The sequence below is a fragment of the Rhinolophus hipposideros genome, assembly GCF_964194185.1.
Source record: "Rhinolophus hipposideros genome assembly, contig: HAP1_SCAFFOLD_204, whole genome shotgun sequence".
Taxonomy (NCBI): domain Eukaryota; kingdom Metazoa; phylum Chordata; class Mammalia; order Chiroptera; family Rhinolophidae; genus Rhinolophus; species Rhinolophus hipposideros.
This window is the reverse complement of record NW_027669141.1, coordinates 6966-28663: the sequence shown is the minus strand read 5'-3', so window position 1 is coordinate 28663 and position 21698 is coordinate 6966. Positions and strand designations below refer to the sequence as shown.

General features: G+C 43.7%; 1 protein-coding gene across 4 annotated transcripts in view; it reads right to left on the bottom strand.

The window, feature by feature from the left end:
- Positions 1 to 20637, bottom strand: part of LOC308495670 (ankyrin repeat domain-containing protein 26-like) — a 67674-nt gene extending 47037 nt beyond the window's left edge. Inside the window, exons 1-3 of one of the 4 annotated variants that reach the window (XR_013993026.1) lie at positions 20554 to 20637; positions 19901 to 20126; positions 5004 to 7153 (exon numbers count right to left, since the gene is read on the bottom strand). Coding sequence is in view for 1 of the 4 variants with exons in the window: in XM_081080643.1 (XP_080936769.1) it covers positions 19901 to 20126; positions 20554 to 20573 (246 nt within the window). In the remaining 3 variants the exon portion in view is untranslated. Of the gene's footprint in view, positions 1 to 5003; positions 7154 to 19900; positions 20355 to 20553 lie in introns of those variants that run through there. The other 3 variants (XR_013993025.1, XM_081080643.1, XR_013993027.1) reach the window with 3 other exon arrangements.
- Positions 20638 to 21698: the final 1061 nt, after the last annotated feature.

Below are 21698 nucleotides of genomic sequence, written 5' to 3'. Positions count from 1 at the left end.
TCAGAAAACATAATTTGTGTTATTTCTTTTCTTTTAAATTTATTTTAATTTTTTTATGGCCTAGCACAATGTCTATCCTAGAGAATGTTCCTTGGGTACCTGAAATGAATGTCTAACCTGCTATTGATGTATTGTTATGGTTATTGGCTTATTTGCGTGTTCAGTACATGTTTGCATTACTTTCCTGAAGCCTATTTTTCCTCCCCCACTGTTAAGCCTCTATTGTTACTCCCCAAGGAGGTGCAGCTTTGCATGTAACTACAGTCACCATAGGATGACAATGGTTTTGGTCGTGAATTTTTGATCTCTGAACTCGAACCCGAACTCGAACTCAAACGCGGACAATCCGAACCTGTAGGAAACCGTGCTGAAGTGCTAGCAGGTATTGCTTTGTGAAATGTTGAACCTTTGACTTCCTTGAGTGGTCTGTGCCCCCAACAAGGCAAAACTTGCTACTCTGAGAACACAGAACCAGACTAGGTCAGGAAGTGTGGAGCTGGACAAAAAACAGGCCCTTGTGTATTACCTTTATTGTAACTACTAGATTGCAGACAGTTCTGTTACTTTTTGATGCCCAGAGGATACAAGCTGCAAAAATAAACTTGGGCTGAGGCATTCTACTTAGATCTGAGGCAGTCTACTTAGAACTGCGGCAGTCTACTTAGAATTGCCTGCCCTCCCGATCCCATCTTTGTCTCTCTTCTTTTCTCTCAATCCTCACTCCCCACTTCAGGGACTGTTCCTCTCGTGGGCAGGCACCGACAAGTGGCGCCCGAACAGGGACCTGAATACTGGGGATAAAGTGAAGGACACCGCACGGAGCTGAGACGCGTCGCATAAGGTAAGGGGTGAGGTGAGATACCACGATCAGGAGTAAAAAATCATGGGACAGGGTAACAGCAGAATGTCTTTTACTCAAATGTTAAAAAGTGTGCTAAACAGACTGGACCCCCAGGATGAGGAGGGCCTAGATGGGGAGGGGCCAGTGAGGGTGGTAGACGGTGCAGTGACAAGACAGCAGAGTGGGGCTGAGACATGGCAGAGGGGCCGGAAGAGGCCCAAGGCCACCGTCCCGGGCGGGGCGAAGGTGGAGGAGACCAAGAGCCCGTCACTTCTCTGACGGGCCCTCCTGCTGCCACCCCGCATCCCTGGGACGAGCCGCGGGCCTCGCCTCCACGACGGCCACCGCCGAGGAGTGGGAGCCACAGTGTGAGCCTGTGAAGCGCGGGGATGCGATATCCAGCTCCGGGGCAGGGCTGCCCGAGCCGGCGGGCTGCGAGACGCTGGAGGCCAGAGGCCACGGCATCACGGGAGAAACCCGCGCAGCTGAGCGCCCGCGAGGACTCCCGGCAGGTGCACGCGTGGTTGTGGCAGTCTTATTGCGGCCACTCACCTGGCACAGCGGCCTGGCCGCCTTCCCAGCTTACTGTGGCCCCGCAACAATGCTATGGGGCGCTGCCGCAGTTGGTCCCCCACCAGGGAAATCCATTCAGGAACTCTTCCGACCAACCCCAGGCAGCGCAGGATTGGACCTCAGTAGCGCCGCCTACACAGTACTAACACCTGAGATGGGAATGCGAGCTATTCCTACAGGGGTCTTTGGGCCTCTGCCTCCACAGACTGTGGGACTAATCCTAGGAAGGAGTAGTATTACCATGAAAGGGATATAGGTTGCTCCGGGAGTTGTGGATATGGATTATACAGGAGAGATCAAGATTATGACACATTCGCCTGGAGGCATTTCAGTGATCGATAAGGGCCAACGCATAGCACAATCATTGTTAATTCCATATGTCAAAGCGGGTAAAACCGCAGGCCGTAAATCCCGAAGCGACGCGGGCCTTGGTTCATAGGATGCTTATTGGGTCCAGGCCATTCACCACCAGGCCAGAATTACCACTATCCATTAATGGCCGTTCCTTCATGGGCCTTTTAGACACGGGGGCCGATGTCTCTGTTTTAACTGCAGATCAGTGGCCTAGCCACTGGCCAAAGCAGCAAACAGTAACCCAGTTAAAAGGCATAGGACAATCTCAGTCACCAGAACAGAGCAGTGATATATTGTTGTGGAAAGATCAAGAGGGACATGAAGGATCCTTTCAACCATACATAGTGGCAGGATTGCCTGTCAATCTATGGGGCAGACGTGTCATGAGTCAGATGGGAGTTTACCTGTACAGCCCTAATCAACAGGTCACTAAGATGATGTTCCATCAGGGACTCCTGCCTAGAGATGGCTCAGGTCCCTCTGGACAAGGGAGAAAAGAGCCTATCTTTCCCTCGCCCTTACCACAGAGAGCTGGCTTGGGATATTTTTAACGGGGGTCACTACTCCTCCTGTACCCCATGCAGATGCTATCACTTGGAAAAGCGACACACCTGTTTGGGTAGAACAGTGGCCCCTATCATCAGAAAAGATACAGGCTGGAAGGTTGCTGGAACAGGAGCAACTCGATAAGGGACATACAGCACTTTCTAACTCTCCATGGAACTCTCCCATATTTGTAATTAAGAAAAAATCAGGTAAATGGAGGTTGTTACAAGATTTGAGAAAAATAAATGAGACTATGGAGCTCATGGGGGCTTTACAACCGGGATTGCCTAATCCTTCTGCTATACCCCAAAACACATATAAGAGAATCCTGGCTTTAAAGGATTGTTTTTATACCATACCATTGTGCCCCAAGGATTGTAAAAGGTTTGCTTTAAGTAACTTACAAGAACCTATGAAGAGATATCAATGGCTGGTGCTGCCTCAAGGTATGGCTAATAGCCCTACTCTATGTCAAGAATGTGTGGCAGCGGCGTTAGAGTCTACCCTGTCTCCCCACATACAATCCTTAATCACACTCTTTGTTCTAAATTTTTTAAACCTGGATGCGCGTGGCAGATCTGCCGCAGATCGCTTCTGGCATCCTAACACTCAACAAGATTATGCCCAAGTGAGATGGCAGGATCCAGTTACTAACCAGTGGCATGGGCCAGACCCAGTCCTAATTTGGGGACGAGGGCATGTTTGTGTTTATTCACAGGACAATGGAGGTGCGCGGTGGCTGCCTGAGAGGTTGGTGTGGCTTGCTGATGAGCGTCTTCGAGATCCTGCTGGTTGCGCAGATGCCTCAGGGTGAGACATACTGGGCATATGTTCCTGACCCTCCCATGCTACACCCCACTGTGTGGAACGGGCCTGAAGTCATTGGTGGGACAAATGACACTAGGCTGTTAGGACATCCATTCGCTCCTGCCGTCCTACAAGCTGTTGGATTCAATCATAGCGGCTTGGGCATAGGACTCCTCATATGCTTCGCGATAATGTCAGCGTTACTGGATGTTTCCGTGTGGGCAGCCAGACAATTCACGGAGACAACCTAGGACAGAGTGTCACATTCCATCAGCCAGCAGGATGGAAAAACATCAGGGATAAAAACCCACCTCCACCACAAGCCCATGATCCTTGCAGTGAGGAGAACAGAAAAAATAGCAGATCCATCCTTTGGAGACAATGTTATAAAGAACCCGGGGAATATAGTGTCCCTGGGTTTAATCAAGCTGTTATAGATGGTCCGGAGGCCATGACACAGGTGCTGATGTCCAACACGGGACTAAGACTGGAGTGGTTGTGGGATTATGGTATACCTCCCGGCCCCAAAGACATATTTGGAAACTAGTGGGAGCAGTGGATACAGTGACTATGAGTATGGACGAGGGACGAGGCAAGGTAGAAGGCAATACCACTGCTTGTGTCAAGGCTCCATATGTGCTTATGATTGGAAATTTTAACATCACCCATATTGACAGGGTCCAGTTTAATGTATCTTGTATACAGTGTAACCTAAGTAATAGCATCAATTGGTCAAATGACAAAAGTAGAGCTGTAGTTCTCCACCGACCCTCTTTCGTTATGGTACCTGTTAACATTTCAGGTCCTTGGTACTCGGACCTCAGAGGAGAATTCCCCTCCTTTCTAGCTCTGTTCCATTTGCTACTGCCTTTTGTAATAATCTTTGTTGGTGTTCCTCTATTCATGTGGTTTACTCCGTTGCTCAGAAAGGTAATACTCAAGGGCTTCATCGATCTCCAAACAAAGGTTCATGAGTTGAGATTATCTGCCCAGGTCCACCGTGTCGCTGACACCCGTGTATAAAGCCCCTACAATGGGTCGGCAGCCAAAGATGGGTAAGGATTTGGTAAGAATGTACATAACCTAAGACAGGAACCGTTCGCTAGAGGGATGGTCTCCTATGACGGGTAAATGGACATATCTGTACCAACCACCTAAGCCAGGCGCAACCCTTGTGTTAATTTTATATAAAAAAGGGGGACCTGTGGGAAACCGTGCTGAAGTGCTAGCAGGTGTTGTTTTGTGAAATGTTGAACCTTTGACTTCCTTGAGTGGTTTGTGCTCCCAGCGAGGCAAAACTTGCTACTCTGAGAACACAGAACCAGACTAGGTCAGGAAGTGTGGAGCTGGCCAAAAAACAGGCCCTTGTGTATTACCTTTATTGTAACTACTAGATTGCAGACAGTTCTGTTACTTTTTGATGCCCAGAGTATATAAGCTGCAAAAATAAACTTGGGCTGAGGCATTCTACTTAGAACTGCGGCAGTCTACTTAGAATTGCCTGCCCTCCCGATCCCATCTTTGTCTCTCTTCTTTTTTCTCAATCCTCACTCCCCACTTCAGGGACTGTTCGTCTCGTCGGCAGGCACCGACAGTTAGTGTAGCCACAGCAGTTATATTAGTGGCCAGTGGCTCACTGGTTACAGCTGACGGCCAACTAGTCACAGCTGACGGCCATCCAACCACAGTTGATGGCCATCTACTACCTGAGCCAGCACCCCTCCACGTGAGGCCGAGAGCCTGGAAACTGCTCTCTGGGGCTCTGTCGTGCGGGGTACCCTGCTCGCTGCGCCATTTGTCGTGCAGGGTCTCAGCTCCCGCTCCCCGCCCAAGAACGCAGGACACGGTAAGGCCAAAAAGGAACACCCACGGAGCCATAGATAGGGGAGTCAAACCAATATATTCTCGCTGGCGGCTGGGCTGGAGACACAGGAAGTAGGATCTACATAATCTGCCTAACAGCAGTCCGCGCTTGCCAGCCACCATCTTCTTGCTAGCCCCTATTCCTTTTTGCTAGCATAGCCACAGCCGTTATATTAGTGGCCAATGGCTTACGGGTTACAGCTGATGGCCAACTAGCCACAGCTGCTGGCATCTGATCACAGTTTATGGCCATTTACTACCCGAGCCAGCACCTTTCTATGTGAGGCCGAGAGCCTGGAAACTGTTTTTTGGGGTTTTGTCCCCACACTCCACCCCTACAGGTTCTCGCCTCACAATCTACGCGACAAGTGTCTTCCGCGATGGTCCCTGTGCGAGGAGCCTGGAGGTGAATGCAATATCCTGGACACAGCCAGGCTCTCTGAGCACAGCCAGGGTTTCTCAGGGCACCACCAGTACTTCTGGGCACAGCCAGACTTCCTGGGCTTCTTAAGGTACCACCAGTCTCCCCGGGCACAGCCAGGGTTTCTCAGGGCACCACCCCAGTACTTCTGGGCACAGCCAGACATCCTGGGCTTCTTAGGGTACCACCTGTTTCCCCGGGCACAGCCAGCTTTTCTCAGGGCACTGCCACTCTCTCTGGGCACAGCCAGACTTCCTGGACACAGCCAGGGCCTCTCAGGGCACTGCCACTCTCTCTGGGCACAGCCAGACTTCCTGGACACAGCCAGGGCTCACAGGGCACTGCCACTCTCTCTGGGCACAGCCAGACTTCCTGGACTCAGCCAGGGCCTCTCAGGACACTGCCACTCTCTGGACACAGCCAGACTTCCTGGACACAGCCAGACTTCCTGGACACAGCCAGGGCCTCAGGGCACTGCCACTCTCTCTGGGCACAGCCAGACTTCCTGGACACAGCCAGGGCTCTCAGGGCACTGCCACTCTCTCTCTGGGCCTCTCGGGGTACCGTGCTGGAACAACAGTGGCTCACATCAAGGTGCTTACATATTATCAATGGTGGCCAGTCAAGACACAAAAGCAAACATCCGCCAGTCCCACTACATGATGGTATGTTCCCAAACAGTCAAGCGTCCATTAAATCAGGGATAGAAGGCAATTCCTCATAGTCCATAGTCATTCGCCAGGGCTGTCCTGGGGATGAGGGATGACCTTGACCTCACCCTCATCTCACAATGAGGACTCAGCAAGCGTTTCCTCCTGGGACAAGTCCCGCATCCAGGCTGCGTCAGCAAGCAGTTCCCAGCCCACAGGGCCGCAACAACCTTCGCTTTCTCCGCTTTCTCCGGCCTCTGCTGGTTGGGGAACCATCCACATCTTCCCACCGCTCCACGGAAATCGAGCTCTCCGGCAGCTGCTCCTCCTGGTCTTCCTCAGACTGAGCTTTCATACGCACAAACTGCTCCACTGCACTTCGGAGAGCTTTGGCCAGCACCGTATCCTGCCGACTACGCCATGTGTCACGCGGTGGACCCTGCTCGCTGCGCCATTTGTCGTGCAGGGTCTCAGCTCCCGCTCCCCGCCCAAGAACGCAGGACACGGTAAGGCCAAAAAGGAACACCCACGGAGCCATAGATAGGGGAGTCAAACCAATATATTCTCGCTGGCGGCTGGGCTGGAGACACAGGAAGTAGGATCTACATAATCTGCCTAACAGCAGTCCGCGCTTGCCAGCCACCATCTTCTTGCTAGCCCCCATTCCTTTTTGCTAGCATAGCCACAGCCGTTATATTAGTGGCCAATGGCTTACGGGTTACAGCTGACGGCCAACTAGCCACAGCTGCTGGCATCTGATCACAGTTTATGGCCATTTACTACCCGAGCCAGCACCTTTCTATGTGAGGCCGAGAGCCTGGAAACTGTTTTTTGGGGTTTTGTCCCCACAGGCTCTGTCCCCACAACATATGATACAAAAATATTTTCCTGTAATAAGGATTTCACATGCCATATATTTTGGGATACAATTAACATGTTGTTTAAACAGCCCAGTAAATACACTTGTACTATTTATATTTTAGAGCTTATACTTTTTTTTCACATTGTAGACGATTTCTAGTTTTATATTCTCAAGTAGATCATTAATAGGTGATGGAGGAAATTTTCGGTTGCATTCAGATTCAAATTCAGCAGGAGCTGGAAAGAAAAAGACAGAATTGTGTTCTTTAAAATACAACTAAGTATAAGTGTTAAGAAGAATGAGAAAACCTCTAGATGAGGCCACAGCTCACAACAGGAGATCATATTCAATACAGTTTGCCCACGGCTGCACACTGACTTGACTGCTATTGTGGCCAAGTATCAGAGCTTCTGGTTGTCTCATCCTTCATTCATTTATAAACAAGGTCGTACGACAAGCACTGAAGTTACAAGACGAAGATGACACGGTCCAGCCCTGACCCATCATCTACTATAAGCTGAAGGAACAGATGAACAGGCAATTTCCATTCAGAGGCCCCTATACCATACAAATGCACAACAGGACGCAAGTGGGACCCACAAAAGGGACATCCCAGTATTGATTGTCTGCTCTCTGGTGGAGGTGACATGGATGTTGATGCCTGAAGGACAAGGACAGAGGATGCCAGAGAGAGGGAAGACGCAGATGCGAAGACTAGTGTGGGGGAGAAGACTACGGAACGAGAAGTAGTCTGGTTTAGCTAGATGCTAGAGCAAAGGGGCAAACGAGGGTTGGTAGCAAGATATAGGCTGAGATGTTTGGTGAGAACTACATTGATTTGGGTGTTTTCATTCCATGCAAAGCAATGTGGAGTTTCTCCTGAGGGTACATGGTAAACTAATGACAAAGTAAATGACTGGAGATTTAAATGTCACCCATCAGGTGACAGCTACAGTGTTTCCTCCAAAAATAAGACTAACCAGAAATTAAGCCCTAATGCGTCTTTTGGAGCTATAATTAATATAAGACCTGGTCTTATTTTCGGGGAAATATGGTAGCTTGGCCCTTCTAGGAGGTACCGTATTTCCCCAAAAATAAGACCGGGTCTTATATTCATTTTTGCTCCCAAAGACACATTAGGTATTATTTTCCGGTTAGGTCTTATTTTCGGGGAAACACCATATATGAACAGTAATTGCTTAAGTATCACTAGATAAGTCTGGTTATTGGGCCTCATATCACTGGCAAAAACATAAAAGTTGATGAAGCCCCGTTTTCAACGTGCAGGTGGAAAGTTCCATAGGGATGGCAGAAGAAAGGAAGGGGACAGGCCAGAAATAAAAAGAGATACATAGACTCTTGAGATATTACTCATATGACCTTGTCTTTACTATGAATGTTTATGCTTTCACCTTTTTTATTTGCTAAGGCCAAGAAAATATTTAATGTAGTATCTATTATCAGAACATGGAAAGGGATGCCATTTAATATTTACATTTTATTCCAGAAATCAATGATATCTAACTTGAATTAATACATTTTGGCAACATACCGTCTTTGTATAGTTCTTTAGTTTTTTTTTCCTGGTACTCCAGCAGCGACTGAAATAAATCAAATCTTATTATAGCATTTAAGGTAAACAAGAGACTTTATTGTAGAAATGATATATCTTATGAAATGTGCTCTTTAAATAATGCCTTTAGAGAATAGACTTAACGTATGATTTATATAAATACAAAAAAGTTTAAAAATGAATAACATAAATTACTGCTTATTTTGATTGTACATAATAGAGACCATCTATATGAGATGCTATTTAGATTAATCTGACCAACAGTGCAATTGATATTGGTCTACCTAAGATACATAATTTCAAAAGAGTGACGTTTGATTTGATTGGTACAATGAAGTTTAAACAAGTCAAGTCATATTTTACACTGAATGCATTACTTTGCAATTTTTAGAAAAATTGTCCTTTATAAATGTTTCTTGTTCTTTGTTTTTACTTTAATGGACTTTTCCTTAAAATGAGCTTTCCATTCTTGCACTTCTAGAAAAGTAATCTTAAGGTGTATTCTAGGCTCTTCATTTTTCAGCATAGAACCTTAAAGACATAAAATGATGAAAGTGGTACTGTGCCGTCATGTGAAAATTCTACTGACAGAAACAATAACCAAAACGATTTTGCAGTCTATGACTGAAACATTACCGTATTCGTATGCACAGAAAGATTTCCGAAAAGCTGCTTGAATAAAGTATGACCTAGAGCCAGTTTTCAAATTTACTTTCTCATTTATGACTTTGTAGAGTTAGAAACAAAAAATAATATATAATTTTTAAATGTGACTTTGTTCCTTAGAAATCAGGTCCAATTTTCGAAACACTAAAATAGCTGTAGTTATAGTCTATTTAATTATGAAATGTGTGGGAGTATTTCAAACTATATTACAAGTGTCCCAGTCTAGAGTGGTCTTACTGAAACCTTTCTTCTGAAAGCTATCCTCTCACAAAATGTCCAAAGTAGTGCTTAAAATAATATCCAGAAACTAATAGACACTATGGTGACAACAATGTGACAGCCAATCCTTGTACAAATTTAGGGGGAATGTGGGAAACCGTGCTAAAGTGCTAGCAGGTGTTGTTTTGTGAAATGTTGAACCTTTGACTTCCTTGAGTGGTTTGTGCTCCCAGCAAGGCAAAACTTGCTACTTTGAGAACACAGAACTAGACAAGGTCAGGAAGTGTGGAGCTGGCCAAAAAACAGGCCCTTGTGTATTACCTTTATTGTAACTACTAGATGGCAGACAGTTCTGTTACTTTTTGATGCCCAGAGTATATAAGCTGCAAAAATAAACTTGAGCTGAGGCATTCTACTTAGATCTGAAGCAGTCTACTTAGAACTGCGGCAGTCTACTTAGAATTGCCTGCCCTCCCGATCCCATCTTTGTCTCTCTTCTATTTTTTCTCAATCCTCACTCCCCACTTCAGGGACTCTTCTTCTCGTCGGCAGGCACCGACAGGGGAAGACAAATTTGTTTTCCAATATTTGCATAACACTTTTTTTTGTGAATGGCTTGATAGAAAGGGCTTATAACGTGAATAATGTGACAACAACATCACCAGACAGGCCGTGTAAAATCAATAACTAAATACCATAGGAAGGGAGAGGACTTTCATGAAACAGTTTTAAGTTATTGTTAATCAACAATATAAAATGTAAATCACATTTTTACACGACTTGAATTAAGGAACTACCAATGTAGCGTTATTATTTTCCCCCAAAACAGCTCTTTTCTTAAATATTTACTTCAGCACTTTCTGTCGTGTTTCCCTGAAAATAAGATGTAGCTGGACCATCAGCTCTAATGCGACTTTTGGAGCAAAAATTAATATAAGACCCGGTCTTATTTTAACATAATATAAGAATGGGTCTTATGTAATATAAAATAATATCAGACCAGGTCTTATACTAATTTTTGCTCCAAAAGACACATTAGAGATGATGGTCCAGCTATGTCTTATTTTTGGGAAACACGGTATGTTTATTTCTAGGTGAGGAGTGTGTTCAGATGGTGGAAGTAGCTTGAAGTCCAACATTAATAAGGACAACATATCTGCAGTCTTATTATACTTTTCCATTTATCAAATATATAGAAAGGTGAGAAAATTATACACAAAAAAATGTATCAGCAAACTTTAATTCAAAGGATTTCAACTAGAAGGATTTTCTCATTACTGGCAGTTCTTACTAGACTACGTCTCGGAGAAAGCTCAGGTTCCACTGGGGACACCCACAGGATAGCACAGCTTAGGAGTCTGCATCCCTCCTTTAGCTAGGTAGCTCTACACGTCTCTGCTTTGGTTTGTTTTGTGTTAATTGGGGACTACTGAGGAACAGTTTGCTTTTCCAGGATGTCAAATTGTTCTTTTTTTCAATCTAGTTGTGGATGGTGCATCTCACTGGCCAATGTGGGACTTGAACCGGTTACCTTGGTGTTATGGGCACCTCGCTCCAACCACTGAGCCAACAGGCTCCCCACCAGCAGCCCAATTCCAAGCTCAACCCATTGCTTCTCACGGGTCTATGTGGGAATGGAACTGTCAACCTTGGTGTTATGAGCACAGTGCTCCAACCACTGGGCCAACCGGCTGCCCACCATGGTTCATCTCCAAGTTCAAGCCATTGTTTTCAATCTAGCGGTGGAGGGCGCAGTTCACTGGCTCATGTGGGAATCGAACCCACAACCTTGTTGTTAAGAACTTGCACTCTAACCAACTGAGGCATGTGGCCACCCTTGGTCTCTGTTTTTATATACCGTGTTTCCCCGAAAATAAGACCTAGCTAGACAATCAGCTCTAATGCATTTTGGAACAAAAATTAATTAAGACCCGGTCTTATTTTACTATGATATAAGACCGCGTATGACATATGATATGATGTGACGTGATGTGACCGGATCTTACATTAATTTTTGTTCCAAAAGACACATTAGAGCTGATTGTCCGGCTAGGTCTTATTTTTGGGTAAACACAGTAATTACACAAAAAAAATTTTCTCAAAGAACGGTACTATTCTTTGATAAAAAGAATATTTTTCAGGTCTGAAAGTCACTGATTTAGTGAAAGTCCCTAATTTTGCATAAGAGGCAACCAAGACTCACAGAGATTATATAGGTCACCTGAGGTCACCAAACCAAGGAGCTGCGGGCCAGGAATGGGATAAGTCTCCCTATTGAGGCTAGCCTGCTATGCCAGCTACTACCTCATATTCCGGAAAATTCCATCAATTTCTGAGTACAACTCAAAGAAAATGAATATGCAAAACTTTGTCATGTAGCTCAATAATGTTAAAGCATGAGAAACAAAATAGTAGCTTTCTAACTCAAGTATTATCTTTAAAGTCATTATTAAAAATAAAGACAGATTAACATCACAAGTCCTATTAGCAGTAGTCAAACACACTCAATTTATAAAGCATAAACATTTCTAAACACAGAAAAGGGAACTTGAAGGAGAAAATCATGAGTTAAAGAAAGCAAACTCAAGTTGAGGAAATTCTTCCTTAAAATGACTTGTCTTTTCCTCAGAATCAAATTTGGCTGACCAATATAAACCAACACAGGTATTATTCATGGTGGGGGTTAAGTATAGCGAAATTGGAAACACAAAACAGATTTCTCTTTACCATCTAGTGCACTTGTGTCCAACCTCACATCATCACAACTGCATCAGAAGTCTTTCCAGTGTTCCCTAGTGATTTGGGACACTTATCTCTGGATCTTGACAGAGTGGGGCTTTTCCATCTCTTATTCAGCCTTGCATGATTGGGCAACCCAACGCCTCACAAGGGAACAACGTTGGCCTTGGAATGAGGGCATTGACTTTAACATAAACAATTTTCCAATTTATGAGGAAATACTGAAAACTAAACACCTCTTTCCTACCAAAAAATAATTAAAGGAAAAATGTCCACAAGCATATTCTCTCTCATTGCTTCTGCCTTTACACTCTTTCATCTTCTGATTTCTGTGGTGAAACCACTGAGAACATTTTAATTGTGCATCATGCTTAAGAATTTACAGAAGCGTTGGCCATTCACTTTCTTTTTGTACCCAGTCCTTCCTCCAGGTTCACCACTTTGAAGGACTTGGACTCCATTTAGCCGAAGGGCTGTCCGAAAATCCTTGGCTTTGTTCTCCTATGATTTATTAAGGGGAAGCTAAATGAAAACACAAGGTTGGAGCCCCATTTAGCACAGGCCTGTGCTATGTTTCTCTGCATTAAGAAGGCCACAGTTGTTAGATGTGGGAGGGGGTTGGAGATGGGGGGAAGGGTGAAGGGATTGGGGGGCGGTTGGTGACCACAGGATGGCCTCAGGGTCTTTTGAGAATTACTTTGGGGAACTTACTCAATAGTGTTTGGGGATTTTGTTGGGTGTCCGATGGACATGTGTCCTGTTTGGGAGACCACCTCAGGGATGCGGTGGATGCTTGGTCATGGCATTGTACACCAGAGACTGGACATTAATGAATGCCAACTATAAATTTATGTGTATAATGTGATGGCTCGGTGTGAGGTCGGGGTGGTGGTGGATGGGGGGAGGGGGGTTCACGTTGTGAGGGATGTAAAAATAAAATAAAACTGAAAAAAAAAAAAGGAGGCCACAAAACACCATCAAAACCACAAACCACCCTGCATTGATCAAAATGGATATTCTTTGGAATGATGTAAACATCATGTCAAGAGAGACAACCCCTTTCTATCTCCACGATATCTACAACTCATCGGGCATCTATAGCCCAAGAAAGGATCTTCTGCTCAACACACTACGATTCCTTAAAACACCACGCATCTGTAAAAGGGAAGGAGGGTGCACTGGATGTGAAAGGGAGGCAGGATGGAGGAAAGCACAGGGACAGCCCACAGCTGCAGTTCCAGGGGGACAAGGCTGAGCCTGAAGCCCCAGCAAAGGCAGTGGTGGTGGAGGGGACGGGGTGCAGCTCCCACATCACTGCCCAGGGGAGGCTAAGTGGGGCACCAGCAGCATCTCCCCACCCCTCTCCAGATGCAGCAGTGCTGGCACCATCAGGGACCAGTAGCAGCAGCAGAAACAATTCTCCAGTCTCACGACCACACACAGTGCTACCAGTAGACATAGGGAACCAGGTAGCAGCTCAGCGGGCTCAAGAACACGCTCCCCTCAACCACCCACTTCCCCCACCTGCTTGGTGGTGGTGACCAGAGACCCTGGAGACCTGGATGCAGTTGCAACACCCATCTCCCTGGTCACCCAGGCTTGGACTCCCACACCCACAGCTAAGCCCCCGCCCCTGGATCCCCCATACTCAAGGAGCACCTGTGGGAGAAAACAGAAACTACACTCTTGTACCATCTACTGAAAACAAAAGAAAGACCTCTAACTATATACCTGTTTAATTGTTCAAATCGAAATGTACCTACATAAGAAAGTATTCACTACTTCAAATGTGCCTGTAGAGGAACAAGCCACTCAGCAGCATGAAGAAGCAAGGTGACATGGTTAACACTGAGAGAAGATGACACTTCTCCAGAAACCAAGTCAAAGTTACGGAAGATTGTGATCTCTGTGACCGAGATTTCAAAACAGCAGTCATGCTCTCTGCTCATCACACAGAACAGCTAAGAGACTTGTAGGAGGATGACTTGAAGGTGGGCAAACTGGGCGAGCAGGGGAAGTGGGAAGGGAGACGTGGCCCGCATCCATGGCTGCGGAGGTGCAGGTGGTCCCAGGACAGAACAGAGACCACAAGAGCCAGGAGGTGGGCTCTTTCCCTGTGTCCCACAGCTCATCTCCCTGCCCAGAGAGCAGCATATCAGAGTTTGAGGCAGTCACCTCAGCTGAGACCTCCAGCTGGGCCCTAGGTAGGACAAAGGAAGTAAACACCATACCTGGGCCCCTCCCCCGACTCTCCCAATCCTACCCCCACCCTTCCAGAGACTCACGCTGGCCCCTGATCTGAGGAGTAGTGTCAGATTACAGAGGACCCATAGTGCTCAGGATCTGGGAGGACCCGGTTTGTAGCTACTGCAACCCAGGGAAGAAGCTGGGAAGTGTGTGACACTGCTGGGCTGAGAGAGAGAAGACTCCTCCATCCCCAGTCCCCACCTTCTCTGACCTGCCCAGGGCAGGGCAATTACAACTGTGGAGACATGCCCAGGGGTTAGCAGTAGGCAGCAGTCGCAGCTCTGGGCGTTCAGCAGCTCAGAAATCTCCCACCACACACGCACACATGCACGCACGCACACACACACACACGGAAGGAGTGACCTAAGACTCAGGAGACCTGGGCACAGGGCTGGTTGTGTTACTCTCAGTGCGCATATGTGCAGGCAAGAGCAGAAACTGCACTGACTTTGTAGAAACTACCATCCAGACCCGATAGCCCCACTCATCTACATCTGCCGTCCCAGGGTCACTCTGGGCACCAGGTGACCGGCTCTGCCTGAACAATACACAGAGGACTCTCTGGTACAGCAGAGGACGGCCTGGAGATTACTTGGTGGGCTTAAGCCAAGACTGGCGCTGCGTTTTTTGTTTTGTTTTGTTTTTGTATCTTTGATATTTTTGCCTGTGTTGAGTGTGGGTTACTGGTTGTTTTCACACGTGAGTGTATTTGGTTTTGACTTTGTTGTTGCTGTTGTGCTTGGTGATTGGCTTTGTTCTGAAATTGCCCTACACCAGGGCCCAGCCCAAGAGTCACAAGATTCAACACCTCCTGACACCAACTCCAGACCCAACCAGAGTATTATTGGGTTTGACCTACAAGTGACACACCCAGAGGGAATTCTCTACAGGCACAAGAGCCCATAGAGGCCAAGTCTAATTGGAGTGGTCAACCCTCACGCAGCAGATCATCCACCGAGGGCAGAGCTAAGTCTCACAACTAGGCAGCCTAGGATCAACCCCACCTACTGACCAGCCAAAAGCAATGAAAGTTCAACTTTACACAGGACAATATACACAACACCAGGGTCACCTTTGGAGCACACGCACAGGAGAATAGGGAAGTGGTGCAAGTCAGATATAAAGGACACACACTACATAAGATAACCCAGCAAAGACCGAGAATCCTAGGGGATCTACCTAATACATCGAAGCAAACATGGAGAGTCAACCAGAATGGGGAAACAAAGAAACATGTCCCAAATAAAAGAACAGAAGAAACCTCCAGAATTGGAACCAAATGAAATAGAGGTAACCAATCTATCAGAGACAGAGTTCAGAACACTGACGATAAGAATGTTTAAAGAGCTTAGTGACGACATAAAGAAGGATAGAGAAATCATAATGAACAACCAGTTAGAACTAAAGAATACAACAAGTGAAATAAAGCACACGCTTGAAGGAATTACCAGTGGGTTAGATGAGTCAGAGAATCGAATCAGCGACTCAGAAGACAAGTTAACAGTGAACACACAAGCGGAACAAAAATAAATCCACGCCTATATGGCCATTTAATCTACGACAATGGAAGCAAGAATTTACGGTGAGGTAAAGACAGTCTTTTCAATAAATGGTGCTGGGAAACCTGGACAGACACATGCAAAAAGATGAAGCTGGACCACCTCCTTACACCATATACAAGAATAAATTGAAAATGGGTCAAAAACTTAAATGTAACATCTGATACCATAAAACTCCTAGAAGACAATATAGGAAGCAACTTTACATATATTACCCGGAGTAAGATTTTTACTGATACATCCCCTTGGGCAAGGGAAGTAACAGAAAAAATAAACATATGGGATTACATCAAACTAAACATTTTTTTCACAGTAAAGAAACCATCATTAAAACAAAAAAGGGTCCTACTGAATGGGAGAAGATATCTGCCATTGATATATCCAAACTTTATTAAAAAACTCACGCAACTCAGCTCCAAAAAACAATCAACCCAATTAAAAAATGGGCAGAGGACATGAGGAGACATTTTTCTAAAGAGGACATACAGATGGCAAACAGACATATGAAGAAAGGCTCAACCTCAATAACCATCAGAGAAATGCAAATAAAAACCACAATGAGATACCACCTCACCCCAGTCAAAATGGTTATCGTCAACAGATCAACAAACAACAAGCGCTGGCGAGGATGTGGAGAAAAGGGAACCCTTGTGCACTGTTGGTGGGATTGCAGATTGGTGCAACCACTATGGAAAACAGTATGGAGGTATCTCAAAAATCTGAGACTGGAACTACCTTATGACCCAGCAATTCCACTCCTAGGCATGGATCCGGAGAAATCCAAAACTCTAATTCAAAAAAATGTATGCACCCCTATGTTTATTGCAGCTCTATACACAATAGCCAAGACATGGAAACAATCAAAATGCCCATCGGTAGAGGACTGGATTAAGAAACTGTGGTGCATTTATACAATGGAGTATTACGCAGCCATAAAGAAGAAGGAAATCTTACCATTTGCAACAATATGGATGGACCTAGAGAACATTACGTTAAGTGAAATAAGTCAGACAGAGAAAGACAAATACCTTATGATCTCACTTATATGTGGAATCTAAAGAAAACAATAAATGAGTGAACTAATCAGAAACAGTCTCAGAGACAGAGGAAAAACTGAAGGTTGCTAGATGGGAGGGGGGTGGGAATAAGGGGGAAGGTGAGGGGATTACAAAGCACAATCGATAACCCCAAGATTGCCATGGGGATACGAAAGTCAATTTGGTGAATGTAATCAATAATGTAAAGATTTTGTAGGGTATCTGATTACACTTGTCTCATTAGGGAGAGCACCTCAGAGATGATGTAGATGCCTGACAACTGCACTGTACACCGGAAGCTGAAGCTGAACAATAATGAATGTTAATGTTAACTACAATTGTTATACACACACACACATATACATGTATGTATATATATGTTTACAAGAAGTAGAGTACAGCCTGAGGGATAGAGGCAGTAGAAATGTAATGGCTGTATGTGATGTCAGAGGGGTCGTTGATGAGTGGAGAGGGGTCATCATTATGTGAGGCATACAAATTATAAATGTGTAACTATTACATTGTTTTGTACACCTGAAACTAATAATAAAAAAGAGTTAAAAATAATAATACTCATTCACTGAAAAAAAAGAAGACACCCAGAACTAGTTTCTGCACAGTGAAACAAACAAACCAAAAAAAATAGCACTTCTTGATGACTTTCAGGCACATATATAACACCTGTCAATCAGCAATCTGGCCCTCAGCTTAAAATAACCCAGTTCAACACAGTCGAGTCATGGCCAAAGAGAAACAGGGCTGAACTATTTTCAGCTGTAGCCCCAGCAAGAAGCTGAGTATATTATATACTATATTATATAAAATACTATATGTCAATAGTCAAAAGACTTACAGTATTTACTTCTAGGGCCAAAGAGTAGCACGAACCAGGAAAAGCTTGTTCACCTGAAACTAACGACATACATTATACTTCACTTAATTTTTCAAATACAAAGGAGATAACAGACTCTCTGCCACATATTATATACTCCCCCATGAAAGAATTATTATTTCATTATCCTTTTTATGCCTACTGCTGCCTAGAGAAAAAAAAATCAAACTCACTTAAAGCCCTCCTCAATTTGACCTCTACTAACCGGTTTAAACTAATTTTCTATATTGTATGCTGCATATAAATTAGACCAATTGTTCCGAGCAGATGATTTGTTTTTTTTTTTTTTTTTTTTTTTTTGGATTGGAATATTTTTTATTTCTTTTTTTTTTTAATTAATTAATTTATTTATTAGTTTCAGGTGTACAAAACAAGGTAATACTTAGACGTTCATCATTTATATCCCTCATACTGTGAACCCCCCTGCCCCCATTCACTATCCCTCCGACCTCACACTGAACCATCACATTATATATATAAAATTATAGTTGGCATTCATTAATGTTTAGCTTCTGATGTACAATGCCATGATCAGGTATCCACAGTATCCCTGAGGTGGTCTCCCAAATAGGACGCATGTCCATCGGATACCCAACAAAATCTTTACAACATTATAGAATACCTTCCCCAAATTAATTTTCAAAAGAAAAACCCTGAGGCCATCTTGTGGTTACCAGCTGCTTCCAAATCCCTTCACCTTTCCCCTTATCCCCAACCCCCTCCCACACACCCATCTAACCACTCTCGGTTTTTTCTCCCGAGCAGATGATTTGTGCTTTCCTTCCTGTATTCTCCATGTTGCTTAAATGTAACAAACATTTTGGAGGGTAAAACAAAACAAAGTCACAGCATGAAGAATGTCACTGAGATATAACAACACTCACAGGCAGTTCAATGAGTTCAGGAGTAAAATTAATGACCCGGAGGAGAACTTTATCAAAGAGATGGAAATTATGAAACAGAACCGAACAGAACTCCTGCTGGTCAAGAACTCAAGAATGAGTATTTTTAACAACCACGTCACACGAAGAAAACGAGTTGTGATTTAAAGACTCCCTAGCACTGCCACCTTACTCATCAATTACCCAAATGCTGTCAAGACATATAGACATAAGTGAACTTCATTTTAAAAATTCAATTATTTGCTTAATGTCCCTATTTAGAATATGTACAACTGTGAAGCAACTCATTTTAAAACACTGAAATAGATAGTGCTATGAATAAAATAAAAATTAAGGATATACTCTCTTGTTAGAAGATAAGATTAACCATAAAAACAGAGACTAATCTTTCTGCAGTATTATAAGTTTGCTGAATTAATAAAAAGGATTATATCTGTTTCATTTAATAATAAACATCCATTTGTGGTTCGGTGTTTGGCCGGCCATCATTCACTTACACTTAGGGGAAGAAAAACTGGGATGCACAAAACTTTAAAATTTTTATGAATCATCTCCAACTAAAACCAATTAAGAAGCCAAAGCATCTCAAAGCATACCATTGGTTATTAGGCAATGATATTTAACATCTGTAATAAAATTTAAAGGCAAATTTTCAAGCATTTTAAATGTATCACTTTAGTTACATTTATTAAATAATAATAAATAACTCTTAACACATGAGAGCTCTAGGGACTTAAAAAAAGATTGTAAAATTTCTATCTCCTTTCTATGCATATTAGCACACATATTATGCCTTTTACTTCGTGTGCATTAGTCAATGAAACAACTCAAAATTTCATCAACGACAAACAAAGAAACAAAAACTCATAGACACAGACAACACTTAGTGGGTGAGGGGGGAGAGAGAGAGGTAGAAGAGGGAAAAGGGGATCAAATACATGGCGATGGAAGGAGAACTGACTCGGGATGGTGAACACACAGTGAAATATATACATGATGTATTATGGAAATGTACACTTGAAACCCATATGATTTCACTAACCAATATCACCCTAATGAATATATAAGACAAAACAAAACAATATTATATCAAAGAAATAAAAAAGAAAGAAATCTGAAATGCAAGGGAAAGAAGCTAATATAACTAACCTTGGGACAGTAATACCCCATGATGTCATTTGAAGCCCGTGCGGTTGACTTAGGAATCACCAAATTTTCTCTTGGAGCAGGATTTCCACTGAGGAGTAACTCAGTATTCAAACTTCCAACACATGGTGGCTCAAGGACTCCCCTCCTAAGAGCAGTGCTGAGAAACTCCTTGGGCTGTTCCTTTGCCTGAAGATCGGTTCTAGCCTCTGCCAGTCTTTCATTAGCACTGTGAAGATTGTAAAACACAAAGCTTTGAATTTTATTTTTCCTGAATGACTTGCATTTTTTTCAAGCTGCCATAATAAATAGTAAAAGAAATTTCCCATTAAACAGCATTTTAACATTGAAAATGCGTCAGGGCAGACCTAGCATGCACAAGGATAGGTTTCAAATTATCCTAAACAAGCACATATGTTTCTATGGGGACGCCAGACTAAGAAGAAATTCAAAGTAGGGAGGGGAGGAAACGGGCTATCAGTGACATCCACGGCTTCACAGATAATACTTGCTGCCTTCTGCAATGGCTGAACCAATAAGATTCTTGAGGATTGCCATGAGACGTACATAGCAAACGAGTTTAGAATTTTTTAAAAATCCCACCAAGATATTTTCAAGCCTTTGCAGTCACCGCCCTTGGGTAGCGCCCTCATTACCCTGAGGACTGAAGTGTCATGTAGAACAACAGCCTCTGGGGGAGAAGGAGGGAGCCTGGTGGGTGACCCTACTGAACTGAAACCGCTCCGCAGGCATGTAGCTTATAATATAACACTGTGACCAAGGCGCTGGGCGTGGGCTCTGCCCTTTCTGTCTTCCACACACCCCCTCAGGCTCACCACCTTATCTTTTTAGCCACTTCTTGGGTTATACTACCCTCACCCCTACGTTGTTAACCCTCTGCTATATTTCACATGTATGCCTTTGTGGACATCAGAAAGACTAGAAAGAAGAGCTTGTCTGAAAGCGACCTCCAGAGATAATAACACAGAGCACAATGGAGACAGTACATGTACCAAGTGCCAGAACATGCAGAGTACTTAACCCTTTGGGTTTAAGTTGTTATCTTATAATAAATAGTTACCTCATTAAAAACTATTTAGGGGAATTCTGACAAGAAATTTTATAAAAAATAGCGTTGTCTAAATCATAAAGCTTCAAAAACACTTTGCTTAAAGACTGGTAGATCAGATTAACTCTATGAAAACCGCGGGAGGAAAAATACAATCATGTAAAACCAAAAATGGGGAGAGATGCAAATGTCCTGAACTAACTAACATTTTAAAAGTAATTTATTCACTAACATCATTTTCCAAAATTATACTATTTAGTAAGCTTTCATTTCCTATCAATCTCGGGAATCTGCCTGGATAAAAATTATACTTTAGAGGCAAATTAATGAGCTCGATTGATTTTCTCTGACTTTGTTTGGACTTACTTGTTTAGTTTGTTTTGCAATGATGTGATAAGTTTTAATTCCTCTAGGTAGAGGTGTTCATATTCTTCCAATTCTATTTCATGAGAAGTTTTCATTTTGGAGAGTTCAGATTCCAGATATTTAATTCTTAGTATGTCCATGTCACTTACGGAAGCGCCATCATGGTCATTTAACGGGTGTACGTTTTTTTGAGATGCTGTTTGTTCCTAAAGCCAACAGAAAGGATACATTTTAAAAATAAATATAAACTGAATAATTACAGTCTATTTGTATTCTTTAGTTTTAAGTCAATGATTTGGAGGGCAATTTAAATGAAAAAAAAAAGCTGAAGTTTAAAATATTTACCATCAATACGGAATGAAATAG